Consider the following 24,173-nt stretch of genomic DNA (forward strand, 5'->3'; position numbering starts at 1 on the left):
GCAGGTTGTCGGGGAGGGGCTGGAGTGAGCTGCTCCCCAAACCACAAACAGATCCCAGGGAGCTGATTGCCCTCTTTTTGTTCTGTCTCCATCAGTCAGCCACTAGGATAATAATGGCTGGCATGTATAGAATTCTTTCTCTGTGCCACCACTGGGGTAAGTGCTTTAAATGCATATAATAACCCCATAAATAAATCCTATTGTTACCCTCATTATAAAGATGAAGACATTGAGGCTCAGAGAAGTTAAATCACTGGTCCAAGCCACACTGCTAGAAAAGTGGGATTTCAACTCTAGCGGGTTGATTCTAGAGCCTGAGGTCCATGAAGGTACATTAAGATAAATGAGATAGGCCCTGGCCAGGTAGTTCAGTTGGTTAGAATGTGGTGCCAGTATGCCAAGGTCACAGGTTCAACCCTTGGTCAAGACACACACAAGAATCAATCAATTAATGCATAAATAGGTGGAAGAACAAATCAGTGTTTTTCTCTCTCCCTCTCTAAAATCAATTTAAAAAAGATAAATGAGAGAGTAAAGAGACTGTTTTAAAAAGAGAGACAGGCAGTGCCCTTGAAGAGGCGATAGGTGGGGAATAAAGCCATCTCTGCTTTGGTTTTGGGGAGCCTGGCTAAAGGTTCTGAAGTAATGCTTAATGATTTGTTGGTTACAGTTAGAGAAAAAATTGGCCCCATTGCCACACCAGATTACATCCAGAATGCACCTGGCTTGCCTAAAACCCGCTCAGGTATGTTCAAAGGCTCGAGGATTGGGATTGGGTTGTGGTGGAGTGTGGGTGGATGAAGGCTTTTGGCAGAGCTGGAGTTGGTTAGCACAGTCACCAGGTAACCAGAAGCCTGTGGTCCCTTAGGGAAAATCATGAGACGGGTGCTTCGGAAGATTGCTCAGAACGACCACGACCTGGGGGACACATCTACTGTGGCTGACCCATCTGTCATCAGCCAGCTCTTCAGCCACCGTTGCCGGACCATCCAGTGAACAAGACTGCCCTTTACCCTGGATTCCCCCTGCTTGGCTTTCCAAAGTTTTGCCCACCCTCCTTGTCCCCATCCAAGAATGCTGAGGGCCAGGGCTGACCCACACCACCTCCCTCAACCAGGTGTCTGGGACCGAGGACCAGCTTTACCCTTGGGTGGAGGCAACTTCCTGTGACTGCCAGGCAGATGGGACAGAATCCAGGTCAGCCTCAAGTTGTTGTGCTTGCAAAGAGCCTTGGAGCCCAGAACAGGGAACTGAAGGTCTTGTTCCCAAGCCAGGCTGAGTGTTGAGAGGGCAAGTGAGGGCCTAGACTGAAGAAGCAGGGAGGCAGCTCTGTAATCCTACATCAACTCTCAGGAAGCATCAGCACTTACCTTGGGCATGCACCTGCCCTTAGAAACACCTGTTTGTGAGTCCTGGTACTATTATTATTATTTTTTAAACTCTTTGCTTCTTTTGCTCTGGGTCTTTTGTGCCAGATGACAGTGCTTGCCTGCCCATTTGCTCCAGGGGCTGTGAAGGCAGGCTCAGTTTCCAGATGGTTTTTAGATCATTGGCTTCTTTGGGGCCAGAGGAACTTGTCTTCTTTGTCTTCTGTCCCCACCTTCATCTGAACACAGTTGTGCCCATGACAGACACTCTCAGATGAAATTCTCTTCTCCCCTTGGTTGTGCTCAAGCTCTTTGGTTGTCGGAATAAAGTCTGTGACCTCAAGATGATGACTTGTTTTCTTAGGTATCTTACAGGTTCTGTACTCGCTAGCTGCTCTGATTTGTGTGGGGATGGATAGGGGAGTGGTTTTCCCCAGGAACACCCTATATCCTCCTTCCAAAACTTTTGGTCAGGACAAACTAGGCAGGGCTACACTCATAGGCCCTTTGACAAGCTACTGAGCTAAGCAGAACAGCTGAAGCCAGTTCACAATTGTGATGCCCCATTACAGTTGCCCTCCTTCTAGCTCCTGCTAGGGGCCCTCTCTCCTCCCTAAGATCCCTTGAGAGCATTAGTGCGTCACTAAGGATTCTTCAAGGTCCTGTTCATAGGGCCTGGAGCTAGGGAGACTGATTAGAGCCAAGCCACTTCTCCAGTCCACCTTCAGTGGGCTGGCCCAGATTAAAGATCCCTCCGTCCCCTAATTGTACAAACCAAACAATCACAGAATCAGAAATGTAGTTTTATTTAAGGCAGAGGTGGGGAAGGGCTGTGCCCTCCCACCCCACTCTTCCTATGCCTAAGTCCTATCCCGAGTCAGACAGAGACCTGCTGCAAAGGCTGATGAGGGACTGAGAGGAGGGCAGCAGTGCTACGGACTCTTACCTCGGTCAGCTCCCTGTCGGCCATACCCATGCCCTTAGGATTTAGGGGCTTCTAGACCTCACCTAAGGGAAACACAGCTTCCCTAGTCCTCAGACAGGAGGTACCCAGCATTCACCCTTCCATGAAGACCCTGGGGTCTCTAGAAGAGACCAGCCCTCCCAAGGTGGGGGAAAAAAGCACCTCCCAGGAGGACTAGGAGAGGAACGACAAGTGCGAGCGATAGAAGGTCTCTTGAGTGAAGTCGGGCAGGCCTGGCTGTGCCCTCACACAGGGTATGGGTTGTCCAGAACTGCCACTCCTGCCGCCACACCGCCATCTGCGTGTTCGATGGCTTTGGTTCGAAGCAGATGTCCCACATGCTGGTTCATCACAAGTGTCTTTCCCAGTCTATACAAATGGGAACAGGGGACACATGACTCTGTCACCTAGACTCAGTCCTCAAATCCAGGACCTTCCCTGGTCCCAGCTGACCTGTACATGGATGACTAACTGCACCCAAGAAAATGTTAGGGTTTTAGAATAAGACTTGGGTTTTTGCAACCTAGTCTGGAAATTACTAGTTCTGTGTCTTTGAGCAAGTTACTCGGCCTTTTAAAATATCAGTTTCTTCCATTTTAAATAGGGATAATACCTCTCATTTTGCAAGATGTTAATAAGGATTAAATAAAACAGAAAAAGCAGCATAACATGATGCCAGGCTCGCATTTCATGTTCTATAGTTGTAAATTTCCTTCTCTGCTTCTCTTAAGATGTCTATGGTGGTGGTGGGGGTTTGGGGTGGTGAGAAAGATGTGGGGTGTTGGGCAGGGATTGGGAGAGGCAGGCAAAAATGCTGCAAGTGGTTAGAGGGGATTATAGAGAGGGCGGGCCCTGATATTCCTATTTTGCCCTGAGTATCTTGAAGGAAGTAATATGAGGGACCAAGAACTGTTCCTTATAAATTCACAAGTCTTCCTCTCTTCCTGATTCTTTAGTGTTCAAATCCAAACCCAGGGGCCACTCAGAATTTCAGAGTTACTGAGTGTCCTCTAGCTGGCCCATCTCACCTTTCCCCAGAACCCCCGGTAGCCTGGGAACTGGACCCAAACTCTCTTCTTCCCAGGGATCTCCTAGTCCAGGAGTTTTTCTCATCCATCTTGATACTACTTGAAATTTCCTTTATAGGTGCAAAATACTTCTCATGTGGGCTTCATCTGATAGCCCTGTGAGGTGGGCAGGTCTTGGTCCTTGGCTGATTTACTAGATAAGGAAATGCAGCTAGGGATTGGCAGAGCCGTTCCCTGTCCAGTGCTTCCCTCCAGGCTCTCTTGGCTGGCCCCCTGGAAAGCAGGAGCCCCTCCTGACCAGCTCACCTGACATAGACCCCGAAGATGCCCAGCTCTGAGATGCACTGGGACACTCGGGCAGGGCTTCCAGGCCGTAGTAGGCAATTCCCAAAAGGCTCAGGCTCAATCTTCTCCATGAGGATGTAGGAGGCTCTCTCCTCACTGTCTTTGAGCTGCTCCAGGGCCCGCATCATCTCTTCCCCGTATAGGTTGTTACCTGCAATTCCACTGGCTAGTCACCCTGGATTCTGTGCCCAACTTCTCCACCCTGTGCTCCCACTTCTGGGGCCATGTAGACAAGTCAGCAGCCTCAGTTCCAGACACCAGCTCAGAGAAGCCAGAGCAAGCCTGACTCCTGAGGAGGGAATCTTACTTTAACAGAAGAGCCCTGACTCACAAAGGTGAACCCACCTTCCACCACACCATCCTGCCCTGGTTCTCCTCCTACTTGTCTATGGCCATTACTGCTCAGCCTCTCCAACTGGCTCCTGCCTCTCTTAAATGTTGGGATTCCCCAGGAATTGGTCATCCACCCTTGTTCTCTCCTCCATGTACACACTTTTTTCAGGAAGATCTCTTCCAAGTCTCTATCTATATCCTATAACTTATTAACTCCTAAATCTTTAACTCAAGCTGCCTACTCTAGACATCACATGGATATTCCATGGGTCCCCCAAAACAAATTCAACATGTCCAAAGAGAACTCATTACTTCTGCCTGAACCTGTCCAGCTTAGACCTTCCTCCTCCCAATCAGGCAAAAGGCACCCCTGAGTCATATTAACTCCTCCCTCTCCGTCATCTCAGCCATTCAGACACATCTCTTCAGTCTGTACTCCACACCATCACAGCCCCAGCCCAGGCCTCTGCGTTGCCCTTCTGGACAACTACACCAGCCTCCTCTATGGCCTCTGCTACTAATGTTCCCCCTCATTCCAAGACCTGTTCTACCATGGCTGAACCATGGATTCCGAATCAATTGTGCATCTCTTCCCTCATTAAAACTCTCTAATGACTTTGCACTACCCTTAGGATAAAATCATCTATTCAACATCCTTTATAATCAGGTCCCAAACCATCTGTTCCAGCCCAAATCCTTGCCTCCTCCCATTTCCCATGTTGTACTCCAGCCTCACTGGTAACCCTTTAATCTTCAAACATACCACATTTTCATGGACCAGTGCTTTTGCTTAAGGTTGCTCCTTCTGTATGGTATGCTATTCTCTCTTTTCCTTCTGGGAAACTCCTACCTATTCCTTCAGACCAAGATCAGAAACCATTTCCTCTCAGTCTGCAAGGCAGAAGTGATCCTTGCTCTCAAGGAGTTCAATCTAGGCAAGAAGACATCCAAAGTCCTGATGTGTCCTCACCCCTCTCCCCCAGAATCCACCCACAGGCACTGCAGACTAAACTAGTCCAAATCCTCAGATGCTGAGTAATCAGATTCCCTGCACTCCACAGCCTTGGGTCACAGAGTCTCCTGGGACACTGTCCAAGGTGAGGGCCTGTGTCAGTTCTTCCATCTCTCAGAGCCCAGGACTGGGCCCACAGCAAGTGCTGGTCAGCACTGCTGCTAGCCCCTTTTCACTGAGCAGCCTTGCAAAGGGGGAGGATCCACCTACCTCCACCTTCTCTCTGGGGCTTCAGCACAAACCGGCTAGGAGCAGCAAGGGCCTCAGCAATGGCCTGGTCTCCCTCTTCGCCCTGGCAGGAGGTAAAACAGCAGTCATCAGCAGTTTTAGGCCAAAGAGACAGGAGCTGAGGTCCTGCTGGTTGTGCAGAACAGCATCAGAAAAAGTATCTGGGGGAAGAGCCATAAGCCCCTTTAGGCTGGGTGATACTATATAGATGTGACATCCTCCCCCTGTCCCTGCAAAGACCCCTGAAGCAGCAAGTACAAGAGAACAAGTTTTGTCTAACAACAGTTCAGGGGTCTGCAGCAGGAGGCGTGGAAAGCAGGTACGGACATTCCCTAACCCTTGCTGTCTGCCTCAGTCTCTCCCTCTGGTTACCGTCTCCATCTCCACCTTTGCAGAGTTTACAGTGGATTCCAGCCCTACTCCCCAGGACTCTCGGGGTTCTCACAGAGCATCACTGACCCAAGTCTAGCCCAGTACCAGCTCCAGCCTCTCCCACACTTTGAGCTCTGGGTCCCTGCCACCTAGGAGGCATGTGGCGGGGGAAACAGGCTGCTCACCTACCATGTCCAGTGAGTAGAGGCCAGCAAAAGTGGCACGGAGGCGGGCCACGGCCTCAGGGTGGCCAGGGAGCAGTGCCTCCAGCACACCCACTCTGCTCAGCTCCTGCTGCACCTTCTTGGTTCCAGCCAACTGGGTGGCAATATCTGGGCACTTGACAGCACATGACCTCTCCAGCAGGAGGCGTGCTTTCCAGTTCTGCAGAGAGAAAATGAGGAATTTTACTTTATATCACATCAGCTGTCCAGCAGGGGCCGGGTATGTGCTTTCTATCCTCACATTCATTGCCTCCCTTGCAACAACCTGATGAGGCAGGTGCAGCCCCTCCCAATCTGCAGGATTCTCGCCCTCAGGGAGCTCACAGTCTAGCTCACTGATACATGACTATACTTAAAAGGGAAAATGACATAAGGTCTAAAGGTACAGAAAATTGACGAAGTCTGAAAGGGATGGAACACTTGTTTCCCACTGCACTCCGAATAAAATCCAAACTCTCTCCTTCTCAACCTCATTCTATGCCAACACTCTACCCTGCTCCCACATTCTAGCCACACAGTCCTGCCAACCCTCAAACACACAAACATCATTCCCACCTAAGGGCCTTTGCATTGGCTGCCTTTCCCTGTGCCTGGAACTCTCTTCCTTCTGACTCTTTCAAAGGATGGTCAGATCCTTATGATCCTTAAGTCTTGCCTCAAAGTCATCTTCTCAAATCACCCTATTTAATGTGGGTTTCCCCATAACTCTCCATCTTTCACCTTGTTGTTTCATTCAGAGAGTTTCCCCCAACTAGGAAACATTTTTTCTATTTTGTTTCCTTCTGGACACTCACCTGCCTGACCAGACTGTGAGCTCCATAAGGACCAGACCCTTGTTGTCCGTCTTCGTCCCTGTTGTCCCCCCAGTGCCTAACACAGTGCCTGGCACTTTGTAGGTTCTTAATAAATATTTGTTATTGTTGTTGAGTAGAGTGAAATCTGAGTGACAGGAAGAGTCAGACAGGTGAGACTCAATAGGAAAGAAGCACAGTAAGTCGTCACTTAATGCTGTTGATAGATTCTTGGAAACCAACTTTAGCACACGCTGGTTGACATAAACAAGGGTTAAGTTCCTATGGCATATTTCTGGTCACAAGAACATCACCAGACTTCTAAATAAGGACGCAAACATTTCTAATATTGAACACTGAAATAAATGTGAGTTATGCATACATTTAAGAAAGATTAATAAAAACGAGTAAGATAATGACTTTCCAACCCACTTAGTCTACTCCAGGGTTGTGGGTGGGGGAGCCTGTCCCAGCAGCTCAGGGTGCCAGGCTGGAACCAGTCCTGGATGGGACAGCCTTCCATTACAAGGCACACTCACACCCACCCCCACTCTCACTCAGACTGGGACAGTTTAGACATGCTGGTTCATCACCTTTGGGATGTAGGAGAACATGGAAGTACCAGGAGAAAACCCATGCAGAAATGGGGAGAATGTGCAAACTCCAGAGACAGTACCTCCAGCTGGGAATAAATTTTGTTTTCTCAACGATGTCATAATGAAACGACATTATTCAAGGACCTGCTGTACTCTGGTTAACAGAATAATATAAGCAAAGGCCCACAAGTGGGTAATCATGGGATAAATAGTCTGGTATGCCAGGGTTTTGGGTCGTAAGAGGCAGAGAAGCAGCAGAGGGACATGACTCCCTGCTCTAGTCCCCATTCTCAAGCACGAGGGAGACAGTCTGTCCTGGATGCCAGACTGCATCAAACTGCCCACAGCAGGATCAAGGCTATGGTCTGAGGAACAATGCCCTTGCCGCCCCACCCCACCTCACCCCACCTCACCCCTTGCCCATGCCCACAAGCAATTTGGGCCCTTTTGATGCTGGTTCCTGGGTGGGTGGGCTTGTGTACATTCTAGGGCCCTGTGGGTCTCTCTGATGAACTCTCCTGTGAGGCTGGGAGTCTCTCCCTGCACCTTTTCAATTGGTGCCTCTAGGCTTTATTTCCCGTCGCTGGGCCCCTGGGTTGCGAGGTCTGTTTCGCTGCCTATTTTTCCCTAGTTTATCTGTGTGCGAATGTGTGACCACGGTCAGCCAGCAGCCTTGTGTGCTCTGCTCATTTCCTCCCTGCACCTGGGGTCTGCTAGCCCCGTGGGGTCTGCGCTCCTGGGTCTGGCAGCCACCACCTTTTCCTGCCGAAACTCCTCTCTGCAGGCCGCCAACTCTGCCCCTGTTACTGGTCTGGTTGAATGGTTGTCAGACTACTGTCCAGTTCAATTTTCTGTCTGTTCTGGTTGTCTTTTGTTTCTAAATCTTTGTTGTCCTTAATTTTGGTTGTGGGAGGAGGCGCAGTGTTTCCACCTACACCTCCATCTTGGCCAGAAGTCCTCAAATCTGTTTTTAGACATGCTAAATTGGGTAGCTTGAAATTGGCCATAATGGGGAGTATTTACACCATGGAAATCAGCAAATGCTAAAATTGGGACTATCCCTCCAGAAAAATAATTGTTAAACATTGCCAGCCTATCCCCGGAAACAGTGTAAATGGCTAAAGCACCGGGTTTCTAAAAATTCAGGTTCTAGAAAACAGTGTGTTTGTAGAGAGTGAGAGGGAACAAGAAGTTTACAGAACAGGAGGTTCCAGCAGCAAGTTCCTGAGAAAGTACTGAATCCAAGGCTCAGGAAAAAACTCCGATTGTTGTGACCCCTGAGTTGGGTCTGAGGAATGATAGTAAGGCCCAGGAGACAAAGAACAGTTGAACAGAAGATACCAACCTGTAGATTGTACTGACTTGGCATGTAGCCATCCCGGAAGTAAACCACAGAGATTTCCTGGCCGTCCCTAGAACGCAGGTTGGAGAAAGCAGCTGTGTTAAATTATAACTGATGTGTTTAATGGTATACTCTATTTCAGGGTGCATCATAATGAGTCTGGCTACTTTGAAAGTCCAAAGGGGCAGCCTGGACAAGGGTTCATTGGAACCAGTGAGAGTATAGATACTTGCACACCACTGCTTCCACTAAAAACATATATTCTAGATCTAGAATATTCCAGATCTAGAGTCATTCTAGGAAGGCCAGAGAGAAACAAGAAAGAAATTAGGTAAATTTTTAAAACCTGGGCTCAAAATTACTGAGCAGCAGAGTCATATTGCCATGCTTAGAGAAATTCACTTGTGTGCTGACCAGTGTGGCCCAATTGGTTGGGTGTCGTGTACAAAGTGAAGGGTCACTGGTTCGATTCCCACCTCTTCCGTGGATATATTTATTGATTTTACAGAAAAGGGAAAGGGGAGAGAGAGAGCGAGAAACTTCAATGTGCAAGAGAAATATTGACTGGTTGCCTCTCATACTTACCCTGACCAGGACCAAACCTATAACCTAAGTATGTGCCCTAACAGGTACTCAAATCTGTGATCTTTCAATGCATGAGATGGCACTCCAACCAACTCAGCCACACCAGCCAGGGCAGACTGAGATTTTTTTTTTAATGGCAGGAGTGATGGTGGGAAGATTGTGCAAAATTATGAGTCTAGTTAAGACGCACACTGTACCCCTGACCAGTGTGACTCAGTTGAAATATGGCCTGTAAACCAAGGGGTTTGATTCCTGGTCGGGACATATGACTGGGTTGTGGGTTTGGTCATTTCTGTCTCTCTCCCTCTCTTCCCCTATCTCTAAAACTAATGAGCGTGTCATGGAGTGAGGATGAAAATTAATTAATTAATTAATTAATAACAACAAAAGACAACAGACTGTCTTTTCAATTGTTTCACCTTTTAAAAATTTATTTAATATTTACTGGCATATCTGGAAGGTAAATTAATGACTTTGTTTTCTTATGATAAATAAATACATTTTAAAAATAGTAAATGGTATTGTAAAATCCCATGGAGGTTCTTAATTTTAAGAATCATAAAATTTCAGGTCTACATATGTGTGCTGCAAGCAACACTATCCAAAAAATGTTGTACTAACGTCACCTGGTGGGGGCCCCTGGTGGGAGGTGCAGGGCCTGGCTTGGAGCACCAACCCAGGCTCCTGAAGGTCCTGCCTGAACTCAGAGAGCAGGTCCCGGATTAGTCACAGAATAAGCCAGCTACTCCTCTTCCTCCCTGACTGCCCAGCCCAACTGCGCAGGCCTGACTTGACCAGCCACCAAGAGGGACAAGAAGCTTGTGGAAGGAAGCACAAGGGCACATGAAAACCCAGTTATTTTAAGAGAAGGCCCTTCTCTAGTACGTCAGCAGCTCTGATACAGCCCTTTAGAAGCAGAACTTGGCTAGCCCTCTCCACAATTTCCTGGAATGATGGGATATTTCAGAGTTCACCCCTAAAATTCAGACAGAAAGAAGTAAGCTATCACATCTCCTGGAAGAGAGGATCGTCTGGGGCAAGTAGATGAAAAGATGAGTTTCCAAAACCAGCCCTCTACTGGCCTGTTGGGAAATGTTCCCTGAACACTTACACAAACAGCTTTCGGTCTTGATCCAAAGATCCCTTTTCAGAGACATCCTCAAACCTTCGCCGAATCATGTGGATGTTCCTGGGAAAGATGGGCTGCGGTCACAGGGAGTGGATGCTCTGTTCTGAGTGGCTCTCCCTCGTCCTGAGGCCACATCTGGAGGTCTCCCCTCTTTTACTTACCTGGCCAGTAGCTCATTCTCTATGACACGCTGGTCAAATATGTTCCTTTCCTTCTCCTGAGCAATCAGTAGCACCAGAGCTCTGGGGAAAGAGTACAGGTGGCCCATGGGGCTATAAAGCTTATAGTCCCACTGCGCCACCCCTTTCAGGTGTGAGAAAGAGCACAGCTTCGCTGAGAGAGTAGATATCTCAGTTCTGGACGGCCTTGGGCAAACACCTGAGGCTACAGCACATTATTTCCTGAAAATAGAAACTTGAAAAAATAAAGATGTCTCTGCCCCTTCTCTAGCAGACAGGTGAAATACTGCAATGGTGTCAACTTTCTGTGCAAATTAAAATTCAGATTTAAAGTCACCTCAAGGAGGCGGGCCAGGTGGAGAAGGGCACGGGCGGGGGGGGGGAATTGGGACAACTATCATAGAATAACAATTTTAAAAAACCTCAAAACCCAAAAGGACTTTTTCTTAGACCCTGGTTCTAAAATCTTTCTGGAAGAACAGGTGAGAGTACTAAAGAATATTTTGTAAAGAACAATGCTGGAGGTGGGGATAATTGACCCTGTTACGGGATAGTAAAGCGGATAATAAAATAGCTCTTGATTCTTGCATGAAATGCTAGAATACAATGGAATCCTATAAAAATGCTACAGCGCCAACTATAAATAAGGAATTATCTCCTCCTGGGGCCTCCCAACATTTTTTTGGTGTACACAGGGCCACTTTTTAAAAAAGATTGTATTTATTTATATTTAGAGAAGAAGGGAGGGGGAGAGAAAGAGGAACATGGATACGCATCGGTTGCCTCTCGCACGCCCCCAACTGGGGACCTAGCTACCCAAGGCCATGTTTTGATCCCAAGGTATTAATGGGATCACTGGGGTTTACTTGATCTCTTACTTTCTGCTTATTCACATGTTTCTTAACAAAACAAGAGCTTAAGGACTCAGGGAAAAGCTAATGCCAGAGAACTGCCCATTTGGCTACCAACCAAGCTGTTTACAGCTGTCAAAGACAGGTCCAGCCCTGCACAGGACTCTCCTACAGCCAGTGTTCAGCAGCACCACACTCCCTTTTTGCTGTAGCTGTACTCCTCTGTGCCCACGGCTTCTTGCTGAGACTCTTGGGTGGTCGAACTTTGACTTAGAGTTCTAAGTGTGGATTCCCGACCTCCTGTACTTGGCCTCTTGTCTGTTTGTCTCTGCTTCTTCCTAACCCCTGTGTAATTCCACTTAGCTGAAATACAGGCCCTAGTAAGCAGCCTCTCCTGGGCTGCCTGACATTAAGCTGAGTCTTGGCTCCGTTTAGTATCTGAGAGACAAGCTGGAAATGGTGCTTCCCCAAGCCAGCTCACTCTGAGAGAATTCCAAGGGCCCATGGCCTTGCTGCACACTTTGCAGCCTGATCTGCCCCACTCATAAGTGGGAAGGTGGCACCTTGGCCCAGGCTGGCCCACCTCTAAGAAGAGGCAAAAAAGAAAGGCTGGAGGCTGTAGGTTAAAGTGGAACTACATGCCCTGGTTTAACGAAGTCAGCCTGCACCCTGCTAAAATAATCGGAACCAGACTCAGAAAATACTCCTCCTGCCTTCAGTTCCAAGCAGTCCATTGGGATAAGGACTAGAAACATCGTGAGCTACGGAAGGTGAAGTGGCAGTACCACACTGACTGGGAGTGAGGACTCCCGAGTCGCAGCTGTGGCTCTGTCAGTGACCTGTGGTATCATCTGACCTTGGGCAAGTCAGCTTCTTCCCTTGAGCCCTGATTTCTCCACGTATAAAATAAGGGTGTTAAATAGATCATAGTTCCCAGCCTTTTATACCAAGAGATCCCCCATTCTTATCTCTACTCATTCCAATCACATATACTGTATTTTGAAAGAGTTTGAATAAATATCTAAATTGAAATTATAATTTTCCAGCCTTCCTTTTAAAAAATTCTTGCAAACTATGTATAGTTCTTAAAAGGTAGTTATTATTATTAATATTAAAAGTTTCACATAAGGATCCTTTAGCTTTTTAAAGAATTTTTCAAATCCATGATTTCATTTAATTCTCATTACCACCCTTTCAGGTATTATCATTACAGTCCTTTTACAAATAAAGACTCTGACAGAGAAAAGAACAAACTTAGCAAAGGTCAGGAGCTGGGTCAGCAGAAGTACGCATTGGACTCTCAAAGTGAGAGAATGCTGGTGAGAGCTCATTAACGCTGCAATAATGGTCAGAATGGTGGCCCTCACTTATCCAGAAGCCACTCACCTAGCATCTTCACACATTTGAAACATGGCTGAGAAACAGGAAGGAAGCAGAAACTGCCTCTAAGCAGTTAAAACAGACACTGAAATCCCTAAATCGAAGCTTATGCATTTACTTATCAAAGAATCCCTCACACTTGTGAGACATTTGCTTTTCTGAACGAACCACAGCAAATCGGAAAGGAGGTACAGGGATGGGAGTGGAAGATTCCAAATCCAAGCACACCAATAACAGCAAGGCAGTGAGAAAAACTATGAAGTAAAAGAGCGCTCAGAGCCTAAGAGTTGGGGCCGTTAGTGCGAGCAGATAGCCTTGCGGCCTTTCCACCTCTAGGCAGGACCACATCGAGATGCTGCGATCCCTGATGGTCATAGTGGTGACCTTGAGCCTACATGGAAAGATTAAATTACAGTCAGTATCTTTTATTTAAGAAGGAAGCCCAAAACAAACCTCCATTAAAATGACCTTGGCCCTTAAAAGTGTTAAGCTTCTCTATTTCTAGAACAGTTCACTCATTCCCTAGTGATGTCAGGCAAAGAAGTTGTTGCTCCCATAAATGCCGAATCTAAAGCAGGATTTTTCTGCCACTTTCTCCCCCTTACTTGGCTGAGCCGTAGAGCTCCCAGGCTTTGGCAATCCCCAGGGCCAGTCCCTTGCCGGGATTATTGGAGAGGATCTTGGCAGCTTCTTTGGTCTTACCCAGGACACTGAGAACATGTCTGTTCAGGAGGAGAAACATCTGTTCAGTAACTGGATGGACCTGAAAGACCCCCTCTGTCTGCAGCTCACAGACAGAGGAACATCACTTTGAGAATCAGCTGAGCATTAAAAAACATCTTACCATCATATTCCTGCAGGATTCACCTTAGGCTAGATTATGCTGAGCTGCCTTAAACCCTGGCCCCTGGTATATATGCACAGAGGGGCCCTAAGACCCTGTGCTTCCACTCCACACCAGCCTCCCAGTGAGCTGGAACCCCTTTCCTTGAGCTCCAGGTACTGCCTGGAATCCTGCTGTGGACATCTGGAATTACAGCAACCTGGAGCATCACTACTGGCTAGAAGTAGATGCTGTTACAGCCCAACCCTCAGATGGGAAGCCTCTGCATCTCTCTCCACCATGGATTCTGATCTCCTTTCAGACCTTCAAACATATGAGCTCTCTCTCACCTCAGGACCCTTGTAGATACTGTTCCCCCCTGTGCGGAATACTACCTTGTACAATAAGGGGGTGGGACTGGATGAACTGTGAGGTCCCCTCTCTACCTGAAATAGCAAGACCTAATTACAAGTGCTATGGGCCCGGGGGGCTAGGGGGAGAACAACACATGACCCAGGGCCCTGGAAGGCAAAGTTAGAGTTGGAGAGTTGGAGATCCGTCTCCACTTGACTGTAGGCTCATCAGGCTATTGCCCACTGGTATGCCCAGGGCTGCCCAAGGGACCTACCGGTGCACAGCTGGGGTCCGGGAGGCCAGGCCCCCAAAGCTGGCAGAGATAGTGTTGATTTCGATCTGTTTCAGGGCTGGGGAGCCATCTGCATTGTGCTGGAACATGTAGTCTGAGCGATTCAGGCCCAGGAACACAGTCTGTGGGGAAAACTGAAAGCTGAGGACATTTGCCCAGGGTCTGACTCTGATGGCCTAGCCACAGAGCAGACAGGTACCAGGCACTCTATACAGTGAAAGATAAGAGATGCTGGCTAACACTCCCAAACATGTTTATGGTCATCCCAGGATTGGCCAGTGAGGTTCAACCCCAATGAGAGACAGGTTCCCGTGAGTCTGCCATGAGGCAGGCAATGTGGAGCGGCAGGTCCCAGACTGCAGTGGATATGGAGTAGGGAATGGCTGGTTACCTGGGCAATGCCCTCTTTCAGGACTTGCTTGTGGATGTCAAAGAGACGAGCAGTAAAGGTGTCCCTTTTGATTGTGCTGGAAGAGGAAACATTTTCTCGGTTACATGGAACTTTAGAGGTCAAAGAGTTCTACCCGTCCACTGATCCCAGAACGCCCTCTGGGTTCTACTGACCCAAACCTGAACACCGGCTAGAGAACAGTGTTTCTAGAGAACAGCTCTAGAGCCAGGTGACCTGGTTGAAATCCCAGCCCTACCAGTTACTAGTAGGAAACCTTAGGGAATCGCTTTACCTCTCTGTATCTCAGTCTGCCCGATGTAAAATGAAGAGGAAAACAATTATATTTATATCACACAGTTGTGGCAAAAAGTAAACATCTATTTAAGATGTTTTATGTACAGAATTGAATACAGCGTCTGGTCCCAAGAAGAACTCAGAAATGGCATGATCTAAGCATTCCATTCTTAAATAGCCCAAATGGCTATAAGCTCTCTGACGGACTTATCATTAACTCTCTGTAGTTTCCCCCGTACTCTGGGACCTCCCAGAACAGGTCTTCTCTTCCTCTTCCGTGGCAGCCCACAGAGATTAGAAGTCAGCAGTTATACCCTGTGCCCCAACAGGAGTTTTTCAAATCAAGCTAAATATCCTATTTTTCCCCTTCAACCAGTCCTTGGGTGACGTGATTTCCTCAGGAAGGCCTTCCCTGTCTGGTCCTGCCGCTTTGTGATTTCACAGCCCCATGGACCTCCCCTATATTGTTCTGACTGCAGTGGCAATTTTCCATTTTACTTGGGTGATTATTAGCACCGTCTCTCCCATTTGCCTATAAGCCACATGAGGATACGGGCCATGTTTGTGCTTGCTCACCATCATGGTCCAGGGTGCGGCTGTGGCCTAGGGTAGGAGCCCATTCAGTATGGTCTTCTGCATCCTCAGGAAGAGGCACCACAGGAAAGTAATGCCACACTTGTTGTCCCTTAACATTCAGGTTGGTCTCTGCCTCCCTGCCCAAGCCTGACTCGCAGGCTCGTCCTGTGATAGGGGTCCCACTGAGCCCAAGCAGTTCAGGCTGGCCCTGAGGTTCATCTGCTCCCCAGCCAGCTCTCTCACAGGGCTTCCCAGCCCTTGGTGAGGACTAGAGTCCCCAGCTGGACTTCAGCCTCCAGGGAAGTTGGGACACAGTTTCCCACTTCCAAAGAGGTGCTTCCCTTCACCCTCAGACTCTAGGGGGCTACCCTCACACATGTGCTACTGGGGCTCTTCTCCCTTCAAGCAGGGTTTACGTGTATTTCACAGGTGAGGGGAAGAGGCTGCAGCAACAGGCTGCAGGGAACATCTCCCCATTATGGCTTCTTCAGGGTAAAGGTCATAAGTCAGACCGCTCATACTTCCCACAATCCAGAAGCACAGGTATGAAAGCCAGGGGTGGTCGGTTTGTACATTCACGACTCATTGTGTTTCAGCTCCAAGTCAGTGGTTTCCAAATGTCTTACCATACGATTCCCTGTCATACTCACCCTCACCCCAAGGTACACATTTTAAAAGGATTCTGTCTCTAACAAAATAAGTGTTTTCTTTTGAAAAACTAGTCAGACATGTAATTACATGTAAGTCTTCCTCTTACATATACATGCAAATATATATATACATATTTATATATATTTAATTCTAAAATAAAGAATGTAATTCTAAAGTAATTTCCCTTGTCCAAGGGCCTGAAGGGAAAAAAATGATCAAGGAAAAAGAGGCAGAAAGGAGGGGCCAGGCTAAGTCGTTTCAGGTGTTGTCTCCTCGTAGCCCCATCTGCACCCCACCCCACTCCACCCCACCCAGGGATGAGGGGCCCTTGAAGAACAAGAAAGGGCCACTGGTTAGGAGAAGTAGCTGATACGACTTTAAACCCAACAACCTCACTTGCCCTGTTTCCCCTAAAACCATGACGACCTTCTCTAATCCCAAATGGAAATTTCAGTCTTCAAAGAAGTGAGCCATGGATCAGAGAATCACAGAATGTCAGTGTTGGAAGGAACCTTAGATTTAGGCCAACCTCCCCATTCTACAGATGAAGAAACTAAGGCCCAGAAAAAAAATGGCTTGAGGCCACATTTTTAAATAAGTGGCGGAGCCAGGATTAGAAGCCAGCTCTCCTGACTCTTCTACTACTTTCTGTTTTTCTGGGGGGTCCTTGTACCCCACTCCACCAAGGCAAATGCTAGAGCAACACTTCATGGCTCCCCAGTCTTCCAGGCCCTTGGTTCCAGTAATTCCCAGCTCCACAGTGTCCCAGGACCCAGCACCTGGACAGAGTTTGCTCCAGAAAGGCAGCATTCTGGCTGACAGCATCCACCAGCAGGTTGAAGTCCATCTGCACGGCGTAGGCCTGCTCCAGCAGGGCACTGGGGACCAGCGAGGGGAAGAGCGTGAAAGGGGCATAGCTCACCACCTGATGGAGGAGAGAGTGGGCAGGGGTAGAACACCTGTGAATGGGCTGTCCTCCTGTAAGGGGGACCCCATGGAAAGTGCTCCCCCCTGGGGGTTGGGGATGATGACTCAGGTCGCCAGGCCTAGAGTTCAGCTGCATTCTCAATTCTTTGAACTTTGGCAGAACCAGGAAACCCACACACCATCCAAGATTCCTAACAACAAATAAACTAGAATTTGGGTAAGAGAGAACAACATGACCTGGTGATTTATGAAACATTCTTGAATGTAACCTCTAAGTTAGTATCAACTTGCCACTCATTATGTTAGTATGAGTTTGTGGTGTTAGAACTTGGCATTGAAATATTTATTTTAAAAGTATTATTTTGAATAGATAATACAAACACATGACACAAAATTCAAAGAAACAGAAAGATACACAGTGAAAAGTATGTCTCATTCCCACCTTGGCCCTAATAATCCAGTTCTCCTTGGTATAATGGTAAATGGTATACTAGTGTCTCACATATCTTTTTAGGTTAATGTATCTGTATACATATACATTTTCTCATTTTTTTACACATACCAAAGCATATGATACATACATTGTTCTCTCCTTTGCTTTATATGTACTTCAGAGACATTTCCATATACATCCAAATAGAGAACCTTCATTCATTTTAATGGCTGTATAGTATTCCATTCTTTTGATATACCACTATTCACTGAATCTAGCCTTTTATCATGAACATTTAGGTGGTTTCCTTTTTGCCACCATTACAATCAATGCTTCAGTGAATATCCTGGAATATACATTCTAGGTATTTTGTGCATAAGAAGGTAAATTTCTAAAAGTGGAAATGTCAGGTAATTAGGGTAAATCCATTTAAAATGTTGGTAAATAATTCCCAAATTGCCCTCCTCAGCGTCTAGTTTAAGACAAAACCAGGGCAGTGTTTTGTGTTTGCAAGAGTCAGGCTCGCTCAGCTTGAAGCTTTGATGGGTATGAGTGACCGAAGATTGATTACGCAAGTGGTGACTTAATTCCCTGAGTGCACGTGACGATTGGCGGCAGACGTTTTCCCTTGGCCTGAAATTTCACAACTCTGACTTTTCCAACCAATCCCATTCGGCCTGGAAAACAATCCAAAAGTTTTTCTGCTAGGACTCGTTATGTGCCCTTGAATTTGGGACCAACCGTAAAAAGCTATTCTCTGCTGCTCACAGGCTAAAGGCTGAAACACAGGTTTTGTACTTTTGATAGAAAAACAGACACACAGTAATATTCCTCCAGTATAAGACTTATAGCCCATGCATGACAGTTAATATCCGCTGCAGAATCAGGGAACAACGCAGACTGATGGGAAGAGCTCCCATCCTATGTAAAGGGCGCAGTTGGGACTCTGCTGTAGCCAACTGTGGCATCAGGAAGTCAGCCAGGGTGAATAGCTGATTCGATTTTCCAAGACAAACTGGGAATCCAGATTTTTTTTTTCATTTCATGACTTCAAAAAATGTTGGCTCTGACTTTTTAAAAGATAGCCTGGTCTAAACAAAACAAAACAAAAACAAAACCCAAACTAAACGATGCATACCTCTGGGGAGGAAAACAGGAGCTAGAGGAAGGAGACATTCTAGATACTGAATACTCTTTTGGATTTTGTACCCTATTCAAGTGTACTTTTGTAAAAATGAATTGACTCCCTAAACACTGCAAGGGCCAACCATTCAGTCTGCACATGACTAGTCTGATCTACAGAACAAAGGTCAGGCTCCCCTCCACCCAGTATCCAAAGCCTCTTGGCTGTCTGCCTTCAGCCTGCCTCCTTTCTCACTCCGTCCACTTACGTGCCCTGCAGTCAGAGCATTTATCCCTGCTCTGGGGTCTCTGCTATGCTGTGCCTTTCCCCCTTTTGTCTTTTAACAAACTATAGAAATGATCCCTGAAAGCAGAGTCTTCCATTTGTCTTTTAAGATCTAGTTCCAATACCACTAATGAACTGCTCCTTCCCCCATACGTCCTCTGCAGTATCCTGGGAGAGGCAGTAACACACGGAAGTTCAGAGAATGGACTTAGGAGGCAAACTCCTTGAGTCTGAATTCTGGCTCTGCCAATTACACCACCATCTAAGTGACCTGAAGCAGTTACTTAACATCTCTGGCCCTTCGTTTCCTCATCTCTGTTGCAGTGGATTAAATGAGTTACTGATTCCAAAGTGAAAAAGACACACTTCCTGTCTTTCTTCTCTGGACTGGAAAATTGAGGGCTATGCCTTTTCTAGGTTCCATCAACTTCCAAGAAGACCAAGTGTTGGACCTTCACACAATACCTGTTGATTAACAGAAAAAAATAAAGTCTTGGAAGAGAAAATGCTACATCCTAGGTTCGGACAAGCAGTTCACAAAATCTCAGGTTTACAAACCAAGCAACGATATGCTGAAAGCAAGAAGCACATGGTCCACAGTATCAGCTGACCTTTGGTGAGAGCCATTCTCATTGACTCGGGCCTCAACAAATGCTAATTAAGTCTGGACTTGCTATGAGGCCCCTGACCAGGTTCCAGACACACAGAGCCAAAGGAGTGTCTTGGTGGAAAAAGATGGTTGCTGCCCTTTAGTTACTAATCGGAATAGTGATAAGAATAAGGTTAAGTAAAAAAAAAAAAGTAAAGCACGGAAGAACTTCTCTAGTATTCTTCTTTGTGTAAACACTGAGAAAAGGGAATATGTACACATTTTCTCTTTATGAATAAGCTATCTGAAAAAATAAATAAGACTAAATATTTTCTTTATGCATAGAAAACACAGGTTATCTTCAGGGCAGGAGAACTGGGTAGATAAGGAATGTGGGAAGGGGATTAATGTGTAAACTCTGACACACTTTAAATTTTGAAGCATGAAAATGTTTTACCTAGTCACAAACTAAAAAGAGGTTTTTGTTTTGTTCTGTTTTGTTTTAAAGGATGAGATTTTTTTTAAAGGTGTGGTGTGGACTCAGCAGCTCTATAATAATACTTTTACGTATGAACCTTAGAGAAACACTCACATAGGTGCTCAAACATAGGCAGTCACAGCGAGGTTCCCTGTGGTGCTATTTGTGGTCATAAGACATTGGAAATCCCCTAAATAACCATCAGTACAAGAAAGTTAAACTGTGACTCATCCACACCTGGAATACTATACATCAGAATGTAGCTAATCCTCATGGAGGAAGTTGGAAAGAGTTCTAAGACTGTTAAATGAAAAACAAACAAAAAACACATCACAGAATAATATGTATCACGCAATTTGATTTTTTTTAAACTATATATTTCTTTATATACATACATATATATATAAATGCATAGAGAAAGAGCTGGAAGGATGCACTACAAAACAACTATGGAGATGGTAGTATGATGAGGGTTTCCTAAAAAATAGTAACTCATTGGGCAAAGCGCTCCATATTATCTTCTAATTCTCTTACCAACTTGATGAGGTAGGTCCCATGATTATCCTTTTTTTAAAAAAGATTTTACTTATTTATCTTTAGAGGGGAAGAGAAGGAGAGAAGGAGAGAAATATCAATGTATGGTTGCCTCTCGTGCGCCCCCTGCTGGGAACTGGCCTGCAACCCAGGCATGTGCCCTGACTGGGAATCGAATAAGCGACATTTTGGTTCGCAGGCCCAAGCTCAATGTACTTGAGCTACACCAGCCAGGGCTGATTTTTTAATATTTGGAGAAACTGTAGCTGAAAGAGCTAGGTAACCTGCCTATGTCACACTTTAAGTTTTAGACTTAAATTTGGTTACTCTAGCATGGTGTTTTTTACTTTACATACTTCTAGAGATCAATATTAGTTATTAAAAGATAAAATCGCCCTGGCTGGTATTGCTCAGTGGATTGAGTGCCGGCCTGCGAACCAAAATGTCCCTGATTCAATTCCCAGTCAGGGCACATGCCTGGGTTGTGGGCCAGGCCCCCAGTAGGGGTTGCTTGAGAGGCAACCACACATTGATGTTTCTCTCCCTCCCTTTGCCCGTCTCTTCCCCTCTGTCTAAAAGTAAATAAAATTTAAAAAAATACAAAAATAAATGAATAGAATAGAGTAAAAATGTGATCTCGGACTCAAAGGAGTTGCCTCCAGCCTGGCAGGGGCCAGACAATGAGCAGAAGGACTGAGAGCAGTGTGATCAGAGCAGTGGGTCTAGAGGGGCTGGAGGCTTACGTTGGAGGAGCTGGGCTCCTGTGGGGTCCTCATCAACACTCCCTCGGCCAGGGCCCGGTCCACAGCCTGCTGTGCCAGCTCCTCCAGCTGCTGCTCATCCTGCAAGAGGCTTCCCCAGGTGTTGGCCATCCCAACCTGCAACAGGAGAGGAGAGAGCTTGCTGACAGCAGGGGCCAGCAACTGCTGAAACTGGCAGTGTGGTACAGGGGAGAAAACACTGGCTGGCAGCTCTTATCAAATTCCATGAGTACAAAACACAAAGCTTGGCAAAGCAATTCCACTGCTACTTTCTCTTTTGATTGCTAGAATGATGACATTATCCTCACAATAAGGAAGCAGAAGTTCAGAGATATGAAGTGACTTGCCCAAGTTAATCACTGGTAAAATCTGGACTTGAACCCAGGTCTCTGGACTCCCAGCTCAATACTTTTCATTGGAGAAACAGGCACTAATGTCCTATGTGATTGGGTTAAGTTCTTTTCCTTACCAAGCTGCAGATTCTCTACATGTGAAACGAGGCAGATGGGGTAGACCAATGGTTTCTAAACCTGGCTGAATATTTGGGGATGAGGGAGTGGCTTGGGAGAGAATACAAATTCCTGCGTTCCACTCAGAGATTCTGATTCAAAAAGTCTAAGGAGAGGAAGAGGCTGAAACGCTGTATTTTTAACAAGTTCTCCTGGGATGGGAACCACTGCAATAGATTATCATTTCCCTTCTAGTCTCAACAATCCACGTCAGCAGATCTCAGATAAATTATGTGGGGGTGGGGAGGTGGGACAGGGCCCTTGGTGAAATAGTACAAAACGCAGCTAAGGTGGATTCATTCATTTTGCAACAGGCCCTAGGAGTTTAAGATCTGGATAAAAATCTGGAAACACCTCTCATTAATTTTTTTCTGCTCACTGTCATTTGATTTTAGGAACAGAACATGGCTGTCCAGTTCAGCAATTCCCAGGAAGAGAGCTAAAACCTCTATCACATTCAGCTCCATCCCTGTCCCCATGACAGGACTGGTGCTAGACTGATTATGAAAGTCTGCCAGCCTCAGCACAATGTTTTGAAAGAATAAGCATGTGATTTCAAGAGGGCCCTGACAACATCCCTGTTAGGTGAGAGACAGGTAAGGGCAGTCATAGTAAAGAACAAAGCTCTGAGGTTAGTCAGACCTGAGTTTGAGTCCATATTACTTCCTTTATAAATAAGGTCGCCATGTGGCTTAAATGAGAAAAATCCGTGTGCAATCCCTTAGCAGTGTTTGGAGCTCTATACATGGAAGCTTCTTTTTTAGCTGTACCCACTCTACAGGCGGGAGACTTGTCAGAGGTCCCACAGCAGTCTGCTGGCAGAACCAGGACTAGAACCTGTGACTTAGACATTATAGCAATGGAACCCTCCAACTCTGACTGCTGTTGGGCTTCTGTTTGGTTGTCAAACACTGACTGGCACCTAATGCCGGGCCCTTGAGTAAGTACTGGACACAGAGAAAGATAACACATAATCACTACGAAAAATGCCAATTGGGCCCTTCGTTTTTCTCCTTCTATAGTCTCAACCATTCTTGTGGCTTTTCTCCATTTGTTTTGCTGATGCCACTCAAATCTGTACCTTTACAGCAGTGCTTTGCTGATTTAGGCAAACTAGAATATCCAACTGCTTACTTGGAGTCTTCACAGAACTAGGGTAGAATTTGTTGCCTCCTCACAAGTCTGCTCTTCCTCTGACGAATCCCACCGGGGCACCCAGGCCTTGCACATACTTCTACACCCCATTCTCCCCAAATCCTGTGGAGTTTATCTAAATATATAGTCCTTTGAATTCCCTAATTTCTCTCCATCTCGACTGTTAGGAGCCAAGCACTAAACACCCTGGGCACCAAAGAGATTCAGAGTGAGATTATCTTCAGTGATGAGCATACACCAGCCTCTGTCCCGCTTCCAGGTCTTGGCGCGCGCTGTTGTCTCTCTTTGGAACACTCGCCGCCACTCCTGACCAGGTTCCTGACTTTGTTTTAGATGTCATCCTTGTTCTCCATCCGGGGCTTCTCCAGTCCTTTACATTTCCCTGCACCGTGCCTGTTTTGATCACTTCTCTACCTTCAGCACCTACTACCGTATTCCATTGAATGTTAAATGAAAGAATGATGAATGAATGACAGACTGGGGCCAGATCCCCAAAAGCGTTACCACGCCCACACGGAAACCAGTCGGACCTTACCCCGAGGGCAGGGCCGGCGCCTGAGTAAAGGCCGAGATTAACAGTGCGGTCTCTTGCCTAGGCCTGCTCCAGTTCACGGGCTTGCTGGCTCCCACCCTGGATAAAGTTTGGTCGCTCCTACTTAAAAAAAGTTTTTTTTTTGATTCGGGCTTTAGTTTCACCCGCACCATGTTCCCGTCAGCGGCCCCATCTGAAATCAGAAGATCTGAGAAACGTGAGATCAACACGCACCAGACCAACCCCCTCACTGAACACCAGTTTTCCTGTTCCTGCCATTGAGTTTGATTTACAAGATCTCCTGATCTCCATGGTACCAGTCGCTGGCCAGTCCCCTCCCCTCCCTCACAGCCTTCCTCCAGAGGAAACGTGACCCTTGCCGGCCGCCGTTGCCACTCCCCCAACCTACTTGCTCTTGGTCCCGCCGCGCGCCGTACTCAAGCCCCTCGCGCCGTTACTTGAGGTCCAAGGGGTGGGGTCTCCTTGCGATCCAATGCGCTTGCGCAGACTGCCCAAGGCGGAGCCTTTAGAGCTGGCCGGGGAGGAGACTCGGGCGTGTGGAGCTGGACGGCGGCCGGGAAGGGGCGGTCCGTGTGGGAGCAGCTTTGGCCCTAGGTTGAGTCGGCTAGATCCAGTTCGTCAAGACTTTGGGAAAGGGGGGAGGAGTTGGGCTGTGTCGGCTGAGTGTTGCAGCTTTGTATAGCTCGTAGGGCGTCAGAGTTGGTGACATCCGGTGTAAG

At 46.9% G+C, this 24,173-nt stretch overlaps 2 protein-coding genes across 4 annotated transcripts in view; one reads left to right on the plus strand and one right to left on the minus strand.

The window, feature by feature from the left end:
- Positions 1-1,710, plus strand: part of ACSS2 (acyl-CoA synthetase short chain family member 2) — a 58,035-nt gene extending 56,325 nt beyond the window's left edge. The window contains exons 17-18 of the mRNA XM_037043918.1: positions 671-745; positions 869-1,710. Of these exons, the coding sequence (XP_036899813.1) occupies positions 671-745; positions 869-996 (203 nt within the window). The 3' untranslated portion in view covers positions 997-1,710. The remainder of the gene's footprint in view (positions 1-670; positions 746-868) is intronic.
- A 439-nt stretch (positions 1,711-2,149) lies between these two features.
- Positions 2,150-23,924, minus strand: GSS (glutathione synthetase). 3 transcript variants are annotated; one of them, XM_037043921.1, is made up of 13 exons: positions 23,843-23,924; positions 21,220-21,354; positions 16,887-17,032; positions 14,587-14,662; positions 14,178-14,317; positions 13,332-13,448; positions 10,478-10,558; positions 10,299-10,376; positions 8,606-8,672; positions 5,839-6,033; positions 5,260-5,341; positions 3,666-3,855; positions 2,150-2,700 (listed from the first exon to the last, which is right to left on the minus strand). In XM_037043921.1, exons 2-13 carry the CDS (start codon positions 21,346-21,348, stop codon positions 2,577-2,579), a joined length of 1,425 nt encoding a protein of 474 aa, XP_036899816.1. In that variant the 5' UTR covers positions 21,349-21,354; positions 23,843-23,924; the 3' UTR covers positions 2,150-2,576. The 3 variants fall into 3 exon arrangements, with proteins under 3 accessions (XP_036899816.1, XP_036899815.1, XP_036899814.1); XM_037043920.1 differs by lacking the exon at positions 23,843-23,924 and adding an exon at positions 23,604-23,786; XM_037043919.1 differs by lacking the exon at positions 23,843-23,924 and adding an exon at positions 23,598-23,786.
- Positions 23,925-24,173: the final 249 nt, after the last annotated feature.

Source organism: Sturnira hondurensis, unplaced genomic scaffold (genome assembly GCF_014824575.4).
Source record: "Sturnira hondurensis isolate 20B ecotype Veracruz unplaced genomic scaffold, ASM1482457v3 Scaffold0004136, whole genome shotgun sequence".
NCBI classification, from domain to species: domain Eukaryota; kingdom Metazoa; phylum Chordata; class Mammalia; order Chiroptera; family Phyllostomidae; genus Sturnira; species Sturnira hondurensis.

Bases quoted from the DNA above. Each gene is read 5' to 3' on its own strand.
- GSS (XM_037043919.1), bottom strand. The intron at 8,673-10,298 runs GTAAGTGTTCAG...CCTGCGTTCTAG, and splicing joins CAAGACCGAAAGCTGTTTGT to GGACGGCCAGGAAATCTCTG. The intron at 3,856-5,259 runs GTAGGTGGATCC...GTGGAATTGCAG, and splicing joins GCCCCAGAGAGAAGGTGGAG to GTAACAACCTATACGGGGAA.